This window comes from Onychomys torridus, chromosome 11 (genome assembly GCF_903995425.1).
Source record: "Onychomys torridus chromosome 11, mOncTor1.1, whole genome shotgun sequence".
Taxonomy (NCBI): Eukaryota; Metazoa; Chordata; class Mammalia; order Rodentia; family Cricetidae; genus Onychomys; species Onychomys torridus.
The window spans coordinates 18,344,220-18,363,203 of NC_050453.1; the positions used below are offsets into that span (position 1 = coordinate 18,344,220).

Sequence of the window (18,984 nt, forward strand, 5' to 3'; positions counted from 1 at the left end):
AGTGAGATTTTGCCTCGATGAGAACCCTGGATTGGGGGATAGCTCCGTGGGCACGTGCTTGCTATGCGGCACGTGACTTGAGTTCCGAACTTGGGACCCACACGTCTGTAAGTCTAGCATTGGGAGAGTGAAGACAAGGAGACTCTAGGGGATGTCTGGCCAGCCAGTTTAGCCTAAATGGCATGCATGCTTCCGGTTCAGTGAGGAATTTTGTCTCTGAAATTAAGCGGAGAAATGATTGAGGACGACATCCCAGTGCTGGTTTCTGCTGTCCATATGCTCTCACAGGTACACTGATACAGATTAACCCATTTAGATGGAAGTTTTAGAACTCGAGATATGGTAGACTTTATCTCTCTTACAGGAACTTCCCCAGCACACACACACACACGCATGCACACATACATACACTACACACCGTGTGTGTGTGTGTGTGTGTGTGTGTGTGTGTGTGTGTGTGTGTGTATAGCCCAGCCTAGCATGGGTGGGTTCAGACCCCAATACATAGAGAAAAATGGCAATCATGTGGTAATGTTTACCTATTAAAATTTGATTGACAGTTGCCTTACTGATCACATAACTAGTACATTTAGGGTATAATTTGGTTTGTAGAAATAGAAGTTACATGAGATTTTTGTGGAATTATATTTTGTATGAAATGGGATATGTACCTAAGAAATAATGACTATTCTGTTACTAGTGTCTTACTTATATAAAACCATTTGGGACTCTTAATTTTTATCCAGTTATGTAAGCAGGAGCCTAGTTTGTTTCAAGATGTTCTTATCACTCTCATTTTGTTATGAGTAACTGTCTTATAAAATATTTCATACAGTAATAATAAAATTAATATATATTGTTGAATAGTCAATTAAAATTTAAATGAAGGATTAGAATACTGTTCTTAAAGATAATGAGCTATACAGCTATAAAACATCTACTTCAGGGATGGTTAAATGTCTGACTTCAGGCCAGGCATTGGTGCATGCCTTTAATCCCAGCACTTGGGAGGCAGAGCTAGATGGAGCTCTCTGAGTTCAAGGCCAGCCTGGTCTACAGAGCAAGATCCAGGACAAGAACCAAAACTACACAGAGAAACCCTGTCTCAAAAAACACAAAAACAAAAACAAAATATCTGAGTTCCATAATGAATACAGTCAACTAAATGGTTGTATTTATTTTATCTTAGAACTAGAAATATGTTGAATTCAGCACCTTTACATCTATTCTATGTGTTGAGTCTAGATGCTTTAGAAATGTTAGTTACATAGCATAATAACATATTAATTTTCCATCTATACTTAAAAATTATTAACTTATCACTTCATGAGTTTACCTTTCCCATCACTACTCATGCTAATGAGTCATACTTATGAGAAACAAGAAGCAGAGAAGCTTGGAGTTAAGGCAGTGAGAATAGTTGTGAAGTAATGGATAAATGCACAACAGTTCACAGTAGTAGATAGAATTACTAGTTCAAGGAGATCTGAAGAAGACAGTTCATTTGAATGCTAGTATTTGTATGGAGTACAAAAGTCAGGAGGGTCTTGGTCAGAGTTGCCTACTGACATCTCAAATCACATGAATTATTAGTATATTAAAGGCCACTAAATATGCATTTTGTTGCTGTATCATTGATGATGAAATTAGATTCAATTTATTGAAGTGTAATATAAAGTGTATACTTTGTGTATGAATGCCTATTGTGTAGTTACCATATGCAAAGACTCTAACTTTACTAGACATTTAAGTGCTCTCTGTTCTCTTAAATTTCCCCTTTTTGAAAAAATGCTGCATTGATTTAATCTTTGAAGTACATGAATAGTATAGGATAGAAAGCACATGACTATATACCACAAAACACATATAATTAATAAAGCAAAATTTATATGCTGTTTGCATCTGCAGTTCACAAGATTATGCATGACAGAATGGGATCATTTAGGTAGGATCCCAGAAATTCAAAGCAGGTCTGTATTTGAGACAATGTTCTGCAAGCCTAAAAATGTTACCTACTTAGGTAACAGACTAAGTTGACACCAACAAGATTATTGGAACAGGCATTTGTCAGTCAGCTTCCTGTTATAATAATGTAACACTTAAAAAGAAAAGGGATTTATTTTAGCCCATAGGTGTTAGTGCTTCCATTCCACTCCAAGATCGGGTAGACCTTTGCTTTTGGACCGCTGATGTGAGGAAGCAGATAGCAACACAGGAAGCACATGGTAGAAGACTCCATTTAACTCATCAGTGAGAGAGCCAGCAGAAGAGAAGGGTATCCCACTGCTCCCTCAAGAATGCAGACTGGAGGACTGGGGCCTCTTACTGGGCCCCATTTCCTAAAGGTCCTGCCCTCTTCCAACAGCTCCAGCCTGAGCAGGAAGCCTTTAAAGGTCCAAAATACAGCACCATGAATCGTTTTTCCTAGTCCAGTGTGCTTTTGTTTACACCATTCTTTCTAGAGTCCAAATGAACCTTGATAAGAAAATGCAAATGCATTGGATTGTATCTATTTTAAAAATCTTTAGGATATATATATAGTGTAGTTAGTGTGTTAGGTGATGTGTGGCATGGTATACAATTGGAGGTCAGATGACATCACCTTGTTTGTCAGTCCTCACCTTCCTTCTTGTTTGACACAAGGTCTCCTCTTTACGGCTAGGTGGATCTTGAGTGTTCAGGAATTCTGTCTCCACTTCCCTTCTCACTGAAGTATTACTAGGGTAGCACTTTCTATGGGTCCTCAGGATCCAGACTCAGGTACTTATACTTGGATTGCAAGCCCTTTACCAATTGAACCATCTTCCCAGCCCTTATATTTATTTTTAAAGATTGAATATTTTTATTTGTGTGTTTGTATGTGTGTGTCTCTGTGTGTGCATGTTTATGTATGTATGCATATGCCCACAAAGATCAGAAAGAGCTGTCAAATCTCTAGGACTTGCAGTTACAGGTGTTAGTGAGCCATCATAGTGTGGGTTCTGGAACTCCAGGCCTTTAGAAGAACAGTGAGTGCTGCTAAATGCTGAGCCATCTCTCCAGTCCCCAAATCCCTAAATTTTGTAAGTCTAAAATTCACTGGGGATATTTGAATGACTGTTTAGATACTAGATGTATTAAAAACAGCATCACCAAAAACTGATTTAGGATAATCCCTGTACCCAGGAAGCAGAGTCAGATGGATCTCGTGAGTTCAAGGCCAGCCCTGTCTACACAGTAAGTTCCAGGCCAGCCAAAGCTACACAGTGAAAGCCTGTCTTAAAAAAGACACCCCCCACCCCCATTTAGGTACTCACTTTGATCAGTCTCGGAGTGGACTCTGATCTTATTAATGAATTGGTAACTATTTATATACAAATCAGTTTGAGATGCCTACAGTAGCTGGGCTTCTTTTAAAAAAATTAAGATTTATTTATTTAATGAGCGTGAGCGTGTGTGTTTGTGTGGTGTTTATAGTGTCAGAAGACAACTTGTGGGAATCAGTTCTTTCTTTCCACTCCATGGGCTCCAGTGATCAAGGGCCTTTACACACTGAACTGTCTCTCTGGTTCCTGGATTTCTTTCTTAAACACTGCAAATAGTGCTCCCATTCAGCACTGGAAGCAAAGCCTCATGTCATATTAACTTAGGACATTTTATTAGTCCTTGGTTTCATAGTAACAAATAATTACTAAAACTTTTGTTACATTTTTAGAAAGTAATTTTGCTTTAATTACTAGTGTATGTCATTATAAGAAATTCTGTTTTATTAAGGACTCTTTAATAAATACCTAGGTTACTTAATAAAAACTGATATTGGTTCAGGATACCATAAAAATTTGAAGAGATCTCTTATAAGACTCTTCAGTAGTGCAAGTTGTATATTTTCTTTTCTACATAGTCCTTACTTACAAGCACAATACTTATTTACAGTGACCATTACTGTCCATGTCCAGACAAGGCTAGACAGGGACATGTACAGATGTGAATGTAATAATTCTAGAATTACTCACTAATTTTTCATAGTGATTATGAGGAGATAGAATGATCAGTACATTGCCACTGTATAATATTTTGGAATATCTAATTTTATTTTCTATCTAAACAGAGTTTTAGCTGTTTAAGATACTAATAAGAGCACCCTCCAATTGTCTTTTTTACCACAGACTTATATTTTTCATAACTCTTCCGGTGTTCTTCTGAAATAATGATACATTTTTTAATACAGAAAGAATGCCTTGTTTGCATGCTGAGTTGAAGACAGGTTCTGTAATTCTCACATCTTTAAATAATTTAAAAAATTACATGTATGGGTGTTTTGCTTGCATATATATCTCTGCACCTCATGCATGCCTAGTACCCATGTAGGCTAGCAGAAGGTGTTGAATGCACTGGCAACAGTCAGAGACAGCTGTGAGCCACAGTGTGGTTGCTGAGCATCAAACCTGAGTCTTGGAAAGAGCAAGTGTGCTTAACCTCTAAGCAATCTCTGGCCTGTGTAACTACCACTTCTGATAATACTCTAATTCTTAATTCCCCCTTTCTAGAAAATTTAAGGCAATGATGTTAAGAACAGCTTCCACCTCTACAGTTATATGATACCATTGAGCTATGCTCCTTATTTTTATATAGCAAATTGTGAAATATCTTGGTAATGTGGGGCTAGAGTTTCTGCCACTATTGTACTTTTTTTCTTTTAGTATTTCTGCTCACTAGGTTCCATGCTCATTCAGCTCCTACAGGTCAGCTTATAACATGTCAAGATCTATCTGGATGCACAGAATCCTAGATCTGCTTGTGTAGAATTCTACCTTCTTGGGCCATAGACAGTATTATCCCTAAAACTGAGATTGGTGCGTCTCAGAGTATAAGAGTGAATGATAAGGGGCTGGAGAGATGGCTCAGAGGTTAGAAGCACCGACTGCTCTTCCAGAGGTCCTGAGTTCAATTCCCAGCACCCACATGGTGGCTCACAACCATCTATAATGAGATCTGATGCCCTCTTCTGTATACATAATAAATAAATAAATCTTTAAGAGTGAATGATAAAAATAATTTATTGATATTGCATCTATGTATGTGCGTATATATCTATCTATGTTCTGTCTGTTTATCCTTTCTGACCTATATGAGACAGACCTTCCCAGTCTCTGTCTCACAACGAGGGTTACACTTGGTTTAAGCAATGGCTTCCCTTGCCTTCAGAGGGTTCAGAGGCATCTCCAGAATATAATTGAATGAATGGTAAGCATTTCACACACTCAGTTCCATGCTCATTCAATGTGTTTTCTAGTGGTGGTTGGATTTGTATGTCACCTAGATCTACAATGTGCTGAGCAGGAATTCCTTATTACCTTCTTGTGCCTGAGTCATCTTGATGCCTAAAATTTGAATTTCTCAGGTAGCCTCTCCACTGACGTTGGAATGTGTTATAAATTTTAGTTTCTTAGCTTCACTGTGAGCTATAAAAGCTTAGGAAGTACTGATTAAGGATAGCTAAGAATTGTAGAGTTTAGTTTTCTCCTAGGCACCAACAAAACAGAAAGAAACTTATTACTTAGTAGGTTATTGGGGTTTTTTGTCCATGCACTACCATGAAAAAAATTTTTTTGCAGGGGGGGGGAAGCTGAGGACTGAACCCAGGGCCTTGCGCTTGCTGGGCAAGCGCTCTACCACTGAGCTAAATCTCCAATCCTAAAAAATAATTTTTAAAAAGACTTTAAGCTTACAATTTCTTCATATACAAATAGAATTAGGATCACTGTCAAATAATGTTTACCTCTTGAATTGGTCAACAAATGTTGCCATTTATTGGTGTAATAATTCTGTAAGGCATTGTATCTAATAACTCCCAGCCCAAAAGTACGATATAACCTCAGAGTGATACAAATAATACTGTCTATATTTTTTTATTTATAAGCATTGCATAAATTTTCTATTTGACGTTATCCCTGTTTTTGCTGTCTGTGTGTCCATTAACTGTAAACTACCATCACATTTCTTAATCCGAGAAGCTTACTGTGGAAGTAAAACAGTTGTCTTTCAAATTTTAAAAATTGGGAGTGCTTGAACAATAAACCGTAATGAATTTTGTCCTTATGGTTTATGAGGAAAAAGGAAAAGCATGAGATTTAGAATAGAGGGTCAAAGAGAGCATTTGTAAATGTTCAGTTCCTGATTTATACTGCAGAACGGGTTTTAACTGATCTAATACCCAAATTGTTGACACTTGTTGACATTGAAAGTTGTGATACAGTGCGTCTTAGATGTTTAGGTGTATCTTGACTGCAGTTAGGTGAATTTGTGGATCCTGCAGGCTCGGGAATCACCCCACTAATGTTTTTTGTTCATATAATTTATAAGAACATTATTGGATCTTGTGCAAGATACTTACTATATGATTGTACATTACTTCCTAATTTATCTTTGTATAAGAATAGATTTGATTTTTTTTTAAATATGGGGATATTTTCTAAGGTGATGATCTTTATTTGTTTATACTTCAGTGATAAGTGATCTTTTGTCATTCAGAATATGGTATTTTAGGTTAATGAGAGAAGTAATTGATGAATGAAAGTAGACATGTAAAATAACTAAGAATTAGGAAATGTTTATGTTTTATATTTTATTTTATTAAAATTAGTGTATATTGAAAATACTTTAACAAAATTACTGAACTAAAGAAATATTTTTGTAAGTTTTTCATTCTTTAATGTGACTTTTTCTTTTAATAGATTGTTCAGGAGTTCTCATGATATTTTGATAACTTAAAAAATATCCTCTAAGTGGCCCAGCATGGTGGCATGCACCTGAAATCCTAATGCCTGTGAAGCAGAGGCAGGAGCATTGCCCTTAAAACCATGTGGATTTGCATAATGAATTACAGGACAATCGGGGATACATAGCAAGACTTTCTCCACAAACAAACAAAAGAATTTTTTTTAAAGAAAAGTGTACCACCAAAAACAAACAAAAAACATACAAACAAACAAACAAACAAAAACTTGGAGGGCAGAGGCAAGCAGATCTCTTGTGAGTTCAAGGCTAGCCTGGTCTACACAGTGAGTTCTAGGACAGGCTCCAAAGCTACATAGAGAAACCTGTTTTGAAAAAAACAAACAAAACAAAACAAAAAATAAAGTGTGCCAGGCTTTTTCTTTTGGGCCATTAACCAGCTCCCAAATTATGATGTGGAGACTTATTATTGGTTTTGAATACTTGTCCTAGCTTAGGCTTATTTGTGGCTAGCTTTTTTTTTTTTTTTTTCCCTAGTTCTTTTAACTTAAAATAACCTATTTCTCTTTATCTACCTTTTGCCTCCAGGATTTTTACCTTCTTTTTTTCTGTATATCTTACTTTCTCTGGTTGGTTACTGGCTGCATGGTTGCTGGTCCTGGGTGTCTATCCCATTCTCTCTTCCTCCTTTCTTTCCTCCTGAGCCTAGATTTCTCCTCCTATTTATTCTCTCTGTGCACTAGCTTGCCTATACCTCTTCTGTCTAGCTGTTGGCTGTTCAGCTCTTTATTAGACCAATCAGGGCCTTAAGTAGGCAAGGTCAAACAGATACATGCATCCTTACATAATTAAACAAATGCAGCATAAACAAAAGTAACACATCTTTGCCCATTTAAAATAATGTTCCACAACAGGAAAACTATTAAGTTCTCCATCATTAACAAATGATTGTCACATTCTTACAGTTTTAACTCTGCTTTAACCATCTCATTTAATGCTTAAAACCTCATTTCAGATTGGTACTATTATTTACCAATGTGTGCAAATGAAAGTTAGGTACATAAAAATTAGAGTGTCAGAGGTCCTCAATGAGAAGGAGCAGAGCACTAATTAATAGAGGCCCAGGCTTCACTCAGTGCTCTAATCATTGTGCTGTCTCCTCCTCCCACTGGTGCTCCTGTGACCCTTCACTATGACTCCTGCCCATTTCTTACTGTCATCCTTAAGCTTACCTCCTTAAAAGAGCATTGTAACAGTTTGGGAGAGAAGTTAATATAGTAATATAAAAAGAATGATAACCAACTGCCTTGATTTACTTGGGCATTCCCAGTTACAGTATTCTAAATTCCCATGTTCTGAGAACCAACTTCTGGGACAACTGGGAAAAATGGTCACTTTTGTTCTATAGTGTGAATATCAGCTGAAATATGGGGGTATAAATTTTAAAATTTATACAGATTTTACCCAAATTTAGAAAAAAAAGTTTATTTTGGGTTCTTTTTTTTTTTTAAACTTAGTCATTTAGAATAGTTTTTTTTTTTTTTTTCAAAAGCAGAGAAATAATCTTACATTTACTTTCTGGGGGTTGTAGTAATGGCTCAGTGGTTAAGAGTATTGGCTGCTCTTCTAGAGGACCTGGGTTGAATTCCCAGCAACCACATGGCAGTTCACAACTGTCTCTACCTCTAGTTCCTAGGGATCTGACACCCTCATACAGACATATATTAAAGAAAAACACCAATGTGCATAAAATAAGAACAAATAAATCATTAACAAAATTTTAAAGAATACTTTCTGATGCATATAAATCACATGAGCAGGAATGGTGTAATGTATGCAAACTAGATTGTGTACAGTACAAGATTTATTAGGTGTACAGTAGAAGATTTATTCACTTTTTTTCTAATTGTTATTTATTACTTGATCTTTTACAAAAACTATACATTATGTTTATAAGAACTATTTTTTTGGTTTTTAAAGATCTTACTGAGGATTTTTTTAATTTTTAACAAATTAATTGAACAAGCATTAGTATGCATATTAGTAACAAAAATAATTAAGAACAGAAAATACAGGTTTTATTCAGCAAGGCACCTGAGCTTCAGCATGTGTCTTTCTTTGACTGTGTCAAGTTTAAGAAGGCTGGATAAGGAGTGTGTTTAGAAGAGGCCCAGAGAAAAGACAACCAACCACAGCAGAGAAAAAGATTAAAAAAAGAGACACTCCTGACATTTCTTGGGTGGAGTTAATGCATAGGACTTAGCGCTGTCTGTGTAAATTAGGCCTTATTTATAGATTGTCAGTTGTTAGCAAACATAAAAAGGATGCCAGCAGATGTATCTAAATTTGGATAAAATAGCTTATTTTTTTTGTAACAATTCTTTTTTTGGTTTTTTTGAGACAGGGTTTCCCTGTGTAGCTTTGTGCCTGTCCTGGAACTCGCTTTGTAGACCAGGCTGGCCTCAAACTCAAGAGATCCACCTGCCTCTGCCTCCCGAGTGCTGGGATTAAAGGCATGCACCACCACCATCTGGCAAAAATAGCTTATTTTTAGAAAATAGTTTAATGGTATAGTTAATGGCTCTTTTTAGCTCTCTGTAGATAAGTTGAACAAACGTTTACTCTTCAGAAGTTCATTATGTTTGGAATGTATTGAACATTCAGTTTAATCAAGTAGTCTGTTGAAGAGATACATAAAAAGACATAGCTGCTGTGGTTTCTGCTTTGAACACAACTTGTTCCCATATTTTTGACTGTATAAAACACAACCATATTGCAGAATATGGTGTCTCCATATTTGTGTCATTAGTACACAGCCTATCTGTGTTCATATGTGGCATTCTCTACATTTCATATTAACTTTAGCATTCTGAGAAGTATTTTGTTATGTTAAAGTATCTACTCCTTAAATAAAAGTTAAGTATTCTGCATCTTATTAAGGTTCTTTCATACTTGTATTTCTTATGTATGAGGTTGTATGATCATATTTCAGTCTACACAGATCTCCATGTGATGATGTCATAGCTTAGGTTTGAGTGGGAGGGCCAACTACACTGGTATTCTTAATTGTGTTGGCTTTGCAAAATTTTCTGTTCCTGGGCATTTCATAACTCTTTTCTTGAGATGTATGATTTTTGACAAAGGTTAAATCTTTACAATTCTCTTTGGTATGTATCAATTAAAGTTGAGTTCAGAGACTCCAGCTGTATAACATGTTTCACTTTGATATTCTTTTTCTTTTTATGTTTAAAAGAGTTGGGGTTTTTTATTAGTAAGAATTACAAAAGGAATTACACCTTCTGTTACAAAAATTAAATGATCAAAAGAATGTTTCTATAAGCAAAAGGCAGTATTATGGCTGTTAAGAGAAGTATCGAAACTGTCTGTAGCAAGATGTGTAGCTTTTGGGTTGATGTAAATAATACTATACAGTAAAAAGGAATTGATATTGCTTACAAAGATTTATTCTGTTTAGTCTTTTATCCTTAGAATTTAATCAGTAATTGTTCTTAAGGCTATGCTACTTTTTTCCACTGATGTGAAAATCAGTAATTTTATCACAACAAATGTTTGATAAAAGATCCTTCATTTTACATGTGAAGTTACAGAATTTGCAAGGACTGACAGCTTTATTGAATATAACTGTGTCTCTTTCCAGTACTCTATTAATCATTTTTCAAAACTATTCTCTTGTTGAAGCTTATAGAATAAATTATGCTGTTTTCACACACAGTTGGAAAATCTGATGCTGGATAAAGATGGCCATATAAAAATTACAGATTTTGGACTTTGCAAAGAAGGAATCACAGATGCAGCCACCATGAAGACATTCTGTGGTACACCAGAGTATCTGGCACCAGAGGTAGGCCTAAGTCCCATTTATAGGAAAATTAATACTAATGTTTCTCAAGGGATTTTTTTTCAAGTTGCAGTTTCCCTACTTTTTTTTTAAACAAGTTTTCAATCAGAATAATTTATTTTGCTTTTAACTTACTTAATGAGATATTTTAAGGCCACAGATGTGTAAATTAAACCTTATATGGTCTGTAAGCACATATATTTTTAGTAAAGTAGATTAAATCATGTTTTTTCTTGACTATACATTTTATTTCTTGGTTATATTAATTTTGCTTCATTTATTAAATAGAATAATTGAATAATGTCAGTAAGCATATTTATAGTTTTTCAAGCAGAGATTATAGTGATTGTTGGTGTTTGTGTTTAACTACTGGAAATTGTTTTGTTTTGGAAATTGAAAAAATGACTTACTTACATGTGATCTCACAAGAAAGGATGAAGAGGAGGCTTTAAACCCATGAGGTGCTCCTTAGTTTATTCAAGTATCTGTTGTGTGTCTGCCCTGTGTTGAGGATTTTTTGTGCGATATGCAAGTATAGGAGCAATATAGAAAATGACTGTACTCTCAAGGAACTTCTGTCAGACAGAAACTATACATAAATCATAATGCATAAAGTTCCATAGGGAAGAAAAGTCAAAGGAAGAAAAAGGGAAAGGTGTAATTTGGTGTATCTTAGGTGTGTCAGTTAGTCTTTGTGTAGAAGAGCCTACTCAGATGTTCAGTGATGAAACAGTTTCCTGTAACCTTGGGCTCCTTTACACAAGAATGCAGATGAGGCTACACAGGTGGCTTCTTTCTGTCCCGCTCACAAGTGTGGCCTTAGCTGAAAGTCTTAGCTGAAGGTAACTGCTTAGAAAATAAAATTACTTAGAAGCTCCTTCACTCTTCTGTGTGACAGCTGCTGCTAGGTGTCCAATGACATGTCATTAAGGGTGTTGTCTCTGTGGCTCAGGCTTCTTCCAAACGGCCAGGGCCCTTTGGCCTACAGATCTAAGAGAAAATGACCTAGGAACAAATTAGAAGCAGTCTTAAACTCACCCAAACCTTCCTCTTCCTCTTTTGTTTTTAAACTAGTAAACTGTTCAATTTTTAAAAATACTTTTTTTATTTTTACGATTTGGTTATAGCTCACATGCCATATAATTTTTTAAGTCAATAGTTTACTTTTAAAGATGTTTAGAATTGTGCAACTATTCCTTTTGTAAATTTTTTTTTTTTTTTGGTTTCTCGAGACAGGGTTTCTCTGTGTAGCTTTGCGTCTTTCCTGGAACTTGCTTTGTAGCCCAGGCTGGCCTTGAACTCACAGATATCCGCCTGCCTCTCTGCCTCCCGAGTGCTGGGATTACAGGCGTGCGCCACCACGGCCTGGTGTAAAATGTTTTAATAATTCCAACTATGACCTCACCTTCATCAGTTTCTCATCCTTTCTCTCTAGGCTCTCCTTGGAGCTCATTCTGAACATTTCATGTGAATAAAATTATATGACATGGAGCCTTGTATGTCTGGCTCTTTCCCTTAGCAAATTGTCTTTTAAGTTTCATCCCTATTGTACCCCTTTTGGCTGTATGAAAAATGCTGCTGAAACCGTTCATGTGTCATCTCATTTCCTGGTCTTTTTTCCATAAGACCCACACCACTTTTGTCATATGGTTTTCCTTGCAGCAATTGTAAACCTTCACAGTTTCAAACCGTGTACACCTCCCATTAGAGGAGCATGTGAGATGGGAGTTACTGCAGCCGTATTTGGGTAACAAAATCTTCCACAGATTGATGGCTACAGAAAGGGGTGTTTACTCATCTATCTGAGTGCTAAGGAGGAGGAAACCAACACAGAGGAGGAAGAGGGTTGCACACAGGGTAGTCAGAAGGGGGCGGGAACTGGACCAATGGGCACCCACCCTCAGAGTGCAGCAAGGCCAGTGTTGCTGATGTTAAAGGTAGAGGAGCCTGCCTTTGATGAGTAGAATTTCTGCTATCAATCATCATTGTCTGTTCCTGTGACATTTGGACTAACGTGAAACTCATTTTTCATTTAGTAATCTGAACAGAGCTAGGGGGTAATGTGAGGTAAACAACAGAGTTCTTTTAAAAAACAAAAACAAAAAAACCCACTTATTTATTCTTTGAGAATGTCATCTATGTAAATAATATATTTTGATCATATTACTTCCCTGTACTTTTCAAGAGTACCAGGATTCTAATTAGGGTTACTAGACCATAAAGCCTAACTTTTCATCTTTAATTATATGAATGATGGCCTAATAGGAAATGGTAATCACACAACATTAGAAAGTAGAATAAATTATGTATGTATTAACATGTTGCCTTACAGTATTAGTTTTTTAAAACTAGGAATTAAATTAACATTTCAAAGGGCTTAGTAATTATAAATAAGTGCTAATATTTAAAATGTAGTACATTTCCAAGTATTGTTGTCTTGCCAAACATGTAATTTTCTCTGTTCTAGAGGCTAGGATTTAAAATTCTGTTTTTATGAAAGAATTAAGTAAAATTTTAGAAATGATGTTTTTGTTGATTCAAATATAAGATCATATTTTCTGGACTAGTTTTGTTTTTTTGAGTGTCATGGAAACAAAGTCTTTGTTTTTCTGGCATTCAATTGCCCTTGCTATACATTTGTAATGAATGATGGCATCCCAGATTTAGAATACCAAAATTATTTATGTCACAATTAGGAGAAATTACTCTGGAGAAGATAAACACGTCTCATTTGAGAAGCAGATGATCTCCTAAGAAACAAAAATACTGTTTTCTTTGGAGACATTATCAACTGAAAGACAAAACCAAGAACTGAATGTAAAGAGACTTGTTTCTCAGAGTTACCAATACTCAAGAAACTGTTTCTTTAAAAAAAGAAAAAAGCAGTCATTTCTACATATTTAACATTTTATTGCATTTAATTATTGTGTATTTGTATATGTGTGTGTGTGTGTGTGTGTGTGTGTGTGTGTGTGTGTGTGTGTGTGTGCATGGGCTGCCATATACATGTGGCTGTCAGTGGACAGCCTTCAGGCACTCATTCTCTCTCTACCATATGGATGCTGGGAATCAAATTGAGGTTGTCAAGTTTGTCAAGTTTTCAGCAAGCACTTTTACCACCTGAGCCATCCCTTGATTGGCCGCTGCATATTTCTAAAAGTATTAAAGCCTTTAAACAACAATCTGTTTACTCATCTGTGATTGATACACAGTATTTTATTAATTGAAATCTTGACACATTTATAGAATAAGGTGATCATTACAGTTCTTTTTTTTTTTTGTAGATGATAAACTTTGAAACAACTAAGTTTTCAAGTAATTTAAATTATATGTCCAAATATCTACATCTTTCACTACATTTTTGTTAAATCAGAATATCTTGGAATGTATTTACCCTACCTGAAAAAATTTCAAATGTACTTTCTTATTCTAGTCATCAATTTGTGCCATTTCATTGAAGAATACCCATTTGTGGAGTAAAGAAATACTGAATTCTTACTAGATGTCAGACTTTATGATAGGTGCTAGGCATAGAGAAACACTAGGGAATGATTTTCTTCAGTTAATGTCTAGAGTTATATATTGCAGTGGAGGACAAAGTAAGCCCTCCTGGGGAGGGGTGAGACACGAGAACCCTAACACAGCATAGGAAGGGAGGAAAGTAGACAAGTGGATAGTGCTTGGAATGCAAAGGAACTAGTTTTGAATCCTTTGGGTAAGGGAGTATCTGAATTTCAAGCCAGGGGTAATACAGTGGGATCTACATGGTCAACTAGAGAAAGATTGTCCCATGTTGAAACTAGCCTTTCTCTTTACTTTCAGATGGTATGTTCCATTTTTTGAACCTTTCATTTCTGTTCTGTACTGTTATCAGTGTTGATCTTTTTTTGATAGGAAGATCAGTTAGACCTAGAGTGCATTCTGGACTACTGCTCATGTGCGAGAATCACCTTAGTATTCTTCCTTATTTCTGCTCTTTGAGCACTGTCTGTTCAGAGTGTTGAGGTCAGGCGGCATCCTTCATTTCAGCCAGCGTGTTCTTTTATCTTTCAGTTATGTCCATCTAAATTGCAGTGGTTTGCAATTTAAACATGGATGGTGTGTATATCCAAGGTTCCTCAAAAAGCATATAAAAGGTCATCTAAAACCACTTTATTAAGTGCTCTATGGGTCAGACTTAAAACATATTTGTAAATGCTTACATTTACATGGACTCCCTTATTTTTTTGGTAAATATCACCAGAAAAGGTAAGTCTACTAAAGTAAAATACCATTGATTGAAAAGCGAACATATAAATAAATATTTTTTCTTAATCTCTTTTGATGAATAACGAAGCTTACAGTATATTTTTGGTGGCAGTTTACTGGTAGGAAAAATATTTTTTTAAGGAGATTACATAGATTAAGTTCTGACAGACCTAAATCTAGGCATTTCCTTTATAGCATCTCTGAAAATGCAATGATATGTACAGCTTTAAATGAGTTCATTTTTCTTGTTGTAGTCCAAGGAAATAAAACCAATCCATTAAAAAATTATGGACTGTAAGAATGTCTTGAGAGGATTCTGTTTTTGTAGTCTGTGCTGTGTTTAAACACCTACAAATTATAAGAGAAATTAGAAATCACATATAAACTCTTTTAAATTTCATTATTTAGTTTGGATCCTATTAAATCCAGATGATTTTATGCAGTGCTAATTATTTGTAGTCTCAGCTTTGCTCTTGAGTTAGCAGTACCTGCTCAACTTTCCAACTGTAAAACAGTTTGAAAATCAAATGTAGCTTACATGCAAGACCCAACAAAATTAAAAGTGTTAAGTGCGTTTTGGCAGTTCACTTTTATTGTGCCCAGTCCTCAAATGTACCAGCAGATAATCATCTGAATGTTAGTTATTTTTCACATGCTTATGTGATCACACAAAAAGTACATGCTAAAAAGAAGCAGATGGTGACAGATGGGCAAGGTTGAGGAAGGTGGTTTGGGGAACCCAGAGAAATGCACTTCTGTAATAGTGTAAAAATAAAACTATTTGATAACCAACTTAGAAAAGACACAGATTATAAAATGACTTGATTTTTGAGAAATGTATAATATCTAGCTATGGTTACTGTTGAAAATGGAACTATGAAATTTTATTTTATCTAAGTGCAAAAAGTGCTTTTTTTTCTAAGCTGACTAAAAATGCAGGTTTTAATTCACTCTTACTTCTCAGAGTCCATTTCTAAAGCATTTGCTTATTAGAATTTTGTATATTTTTATTTTGAAATCTTTGTCCAATATATCTGATGTAAAATATTGAGAATATATGGAACACGTCTGAATATTGACAGCTCTTGGTAAAGAAATCTATTTTACTGTAATAAATCATAGTACAAATGAAAATTAACTACATAAAAATTTAAAATCTGAAAAATACATTAACTTCCTTAGAAGTAAGTAAAAGCATGGGAAAGATGAGTGTGAGGTAATGTAGCTAAAGGGAACAGACAAATAAATTAGATAAAATTTTGATCAATAAGGATTAATGTGAGGATAATGTCTAGTAGACTCTTTCAGTGTCATCTTTTGGAAGTCTTCATGAGAAATGAGTGTGGCCATTTACATGTGCTTGCATCTTTAATCTGTAAGCAGAAATAGTAAAGTACACAGTTATGTTCAGAGTAGCTCTTCAACAAAGGTCTGCTGTGTTCCTACAAATTGTGGAATTAGACTTCTAAGCTTTGTAAAAAGTTATTTTTGCTAACATTGTGTTAAACACTAACGTTTAATTATGAATAATTTTTCCGACACCTGTCCCTGTGAAGGACTTTGAAAACCTTGCTCTTTCTGGCAGTCTTGAAAGATGTCATTGCGAGTATTAGCAGGAAGTTAAGTAAATTGAAGTCCCATCAGGGGCCTAGTAATTAGTTCAGTTGTCTGTTTCATTGTTAGAATTTATATTTAAGAACTTCTATCAGAGGAGTTGGCTTATTGCTTGGTTTATTTCTTTACTATGGTCCAATTATGGTAACATGAACAATTATCCAGTTTGTCCCATAATTGGATATTGTTTAAATGTGAAGTAAAATAGAATAAATTCTCCTCAACTTCTACAGTTAGTGCTTTTTACTAATTTAGAAGTTATTAGTTCTTATGCTAGCTGAATCTCACATAAGCTTCTTTTTAATGTTATGAATCAGAATATTTGGTATTTTAGTGGAAGCCCAAAGTTTAGTAAATTTTCTGAATCCTAAGTATAGACAAAAAAGTAACCCTAAGTTACTTGAGAAACACTAATGATGCCTATTTTTACTTGAGTTACAGTGACCCAGTTTCTTAGAATTCATTAATGTCTGTCACTTTGTGACAAAGCAATAGAGAACTCTAGGAAGATAATATACGTGTATGACTTGGTTACTGGTATTTATACACTTGGCTTTTGTCTTAAGGGATTTTCCTGTTCTGATTTTGGTTTGCTTTTGAAATTGTGATATTAGTTGCCTTCAGGCATTTGTGCAATGCTAGAAGGTAACATAAAATTTAGAGCAAATAGCGTATGACATTTTTGGATGCTGTATCTTAAGAATTAGAGCAGTTGGACATTGATTATAAAATAGTATGTTATATAAAAAATAGTAATATGAAAAAACATTGACAAACCATGGAACTCAGAATTCTCATGGATTATATACTTCTCTTGAAACTGTAATCTCTTTTAAAATCTGAATAAGAAAAATTTTGTCATTTATTATCAGATACCAATTTGATAAAATATCAAATGATGTGAAGAATATATAAATAACCTTTGTAAGTGAAGTTGTAAATAGATGTTTCTATGTAACATATATATGTCAGTTACCTGAATGTGGAGTTACCAGAGAAAAAACGTGAAGAAGTGGTAAATTGGTTCATCCAAGTTCACAGTTTACTTTCACAACATAGGTGTGTAGACAGTTTGTTTAGATGTTTGATTTTTCCCCCATCTGTTCTGTCAGGATTATTGATTGAGCAGCAAGCCACTCCAGGGCATACATCGTCTCCTTATAATTGCTAGTCTTGGGTGCATTCTTTGGCCTGGCTAGCAAACTGAGAAAGATGTCCCTTTACTCTTTCAGTAAATCTTGTTTGGTAAAATGGTACTGGAATTAAAATGTTTTTGAAAATGCCTATTATGTTAATATTGGAAGCCTTTACTTGGTAGTGTCATTTTCAAATACATAGTTTTAAAATATCTTTTAAAATTACTATTTAAGAGCTTATTTGTGGATTCAAAATTGTTTCATTTACCTACCATTTTAAAAAAAATAAGTGTTAAGTATTTTCATCAGATGTTACTAAATGTTTGATGTTAGCTGATGTCTGCTTTGACCTGCTTGAATATTGGGTTTTATTTTTCTGGGTTCTGGTAGGGAAACTGAAATGCAGCCTGTTTCTTGGAGTCTGTACTATTTGACGCCTGATTTGATGTGGTCTCTCTTCACTTGAGTACGTTTTCTTTTGTCACTTGTCTTTGTGGAGATTGTGTTGAGTGGACAGGCTACATCTAAGCTTACCAAGGGTGTTAGGATGGAAGGCAGCGCTAGGTGTCTGCACCCTGCTGCATTTGCAGTTTGGGGAAACGTCTGTCATTTTAAGGTAAGGGCCGCTTAGGTCATTTCATCAAAATCAGTCTTCTATCGACTTCTTATCAGAATATGTTCTGATCTGCAGTTATAACCTAGTAATATGAGAGAGCCAGGTGAATGGGGCAGAAGTATACTTCCTTATTACTATACCTTTACACCATGTCGTTCATACCCTTATCAGCCTCACAGTGACCATGAAATTCTGGTATGCTACAGAAAAGTCATCCTTTGAAGTGACCAGAGAGATATTTAACAATTAGCTTAAAAAGTGCAAATTTTACACGCTACCAGAATTTTAGAAAAAGAAGTACTTTGAGTGAGGAAGAAAAACTTTTTTTAAAAAAATAATACAAAAGATATATTTGGAATAATTAATTTGATTTGGAAATTTGAGAGTATTTTACAGAATTATGTGAAATTAAAGCATTCTATTTAAGAGAGAAAATATATAATACAAAAAGTGGAATATGTTTCACATTATGTGTCTGTGTAGAACGTAACAGTCATTCTTATTTTTATTTCTTGAACATTTTGCCTCACAACCTACATACAGTATTTCTTTGTAGCAAAGCCTCTTAAGAGTGTGGCTGAGTTGTTATGGTGTGTTCTCAGCAATGCTGAATGAAGTCTGCACGTCAGTAACACAGTGCATTCCATCAATATTGTTGACCACAAAGAGATACAGCAGACAGTTCCAGTTACATCATCTTGTATCTGTGTAGAAGTGAAGACCTACATATCAGATGCAGAACCACCTATATTGAGAATTAGTGTTTATTTTACAAAGCTAAATAAAATGTATTTCAT

The 18,984-nt window shown here is 35.0% G+C and overlaps 1 protein-coding gene across 2 annotated transcripts in view; it reads left to right on the forward strand.

The window, feature by feature from the left end:
* Positions 1-18,984, forward strand: part of Akt3 (AKT serine/threonine kinase 3) — a 255,291-nt gene that overhangs the window by 202,145 nt on the left and 34,162 nt on the right. For both annotated transcript variants that reach the window (XM_036201762.1, XM_036201763.1), the window contains exon 10: positions 10,448-10,576. In XM_036201762.1, the coding sequence (XP_036057655.1) occupies positions 10,448-10,576 (129 nt within the window). The remainder of the gene's footprint in view (positions 1-10,447; positions 10,577-18,984) is intronic.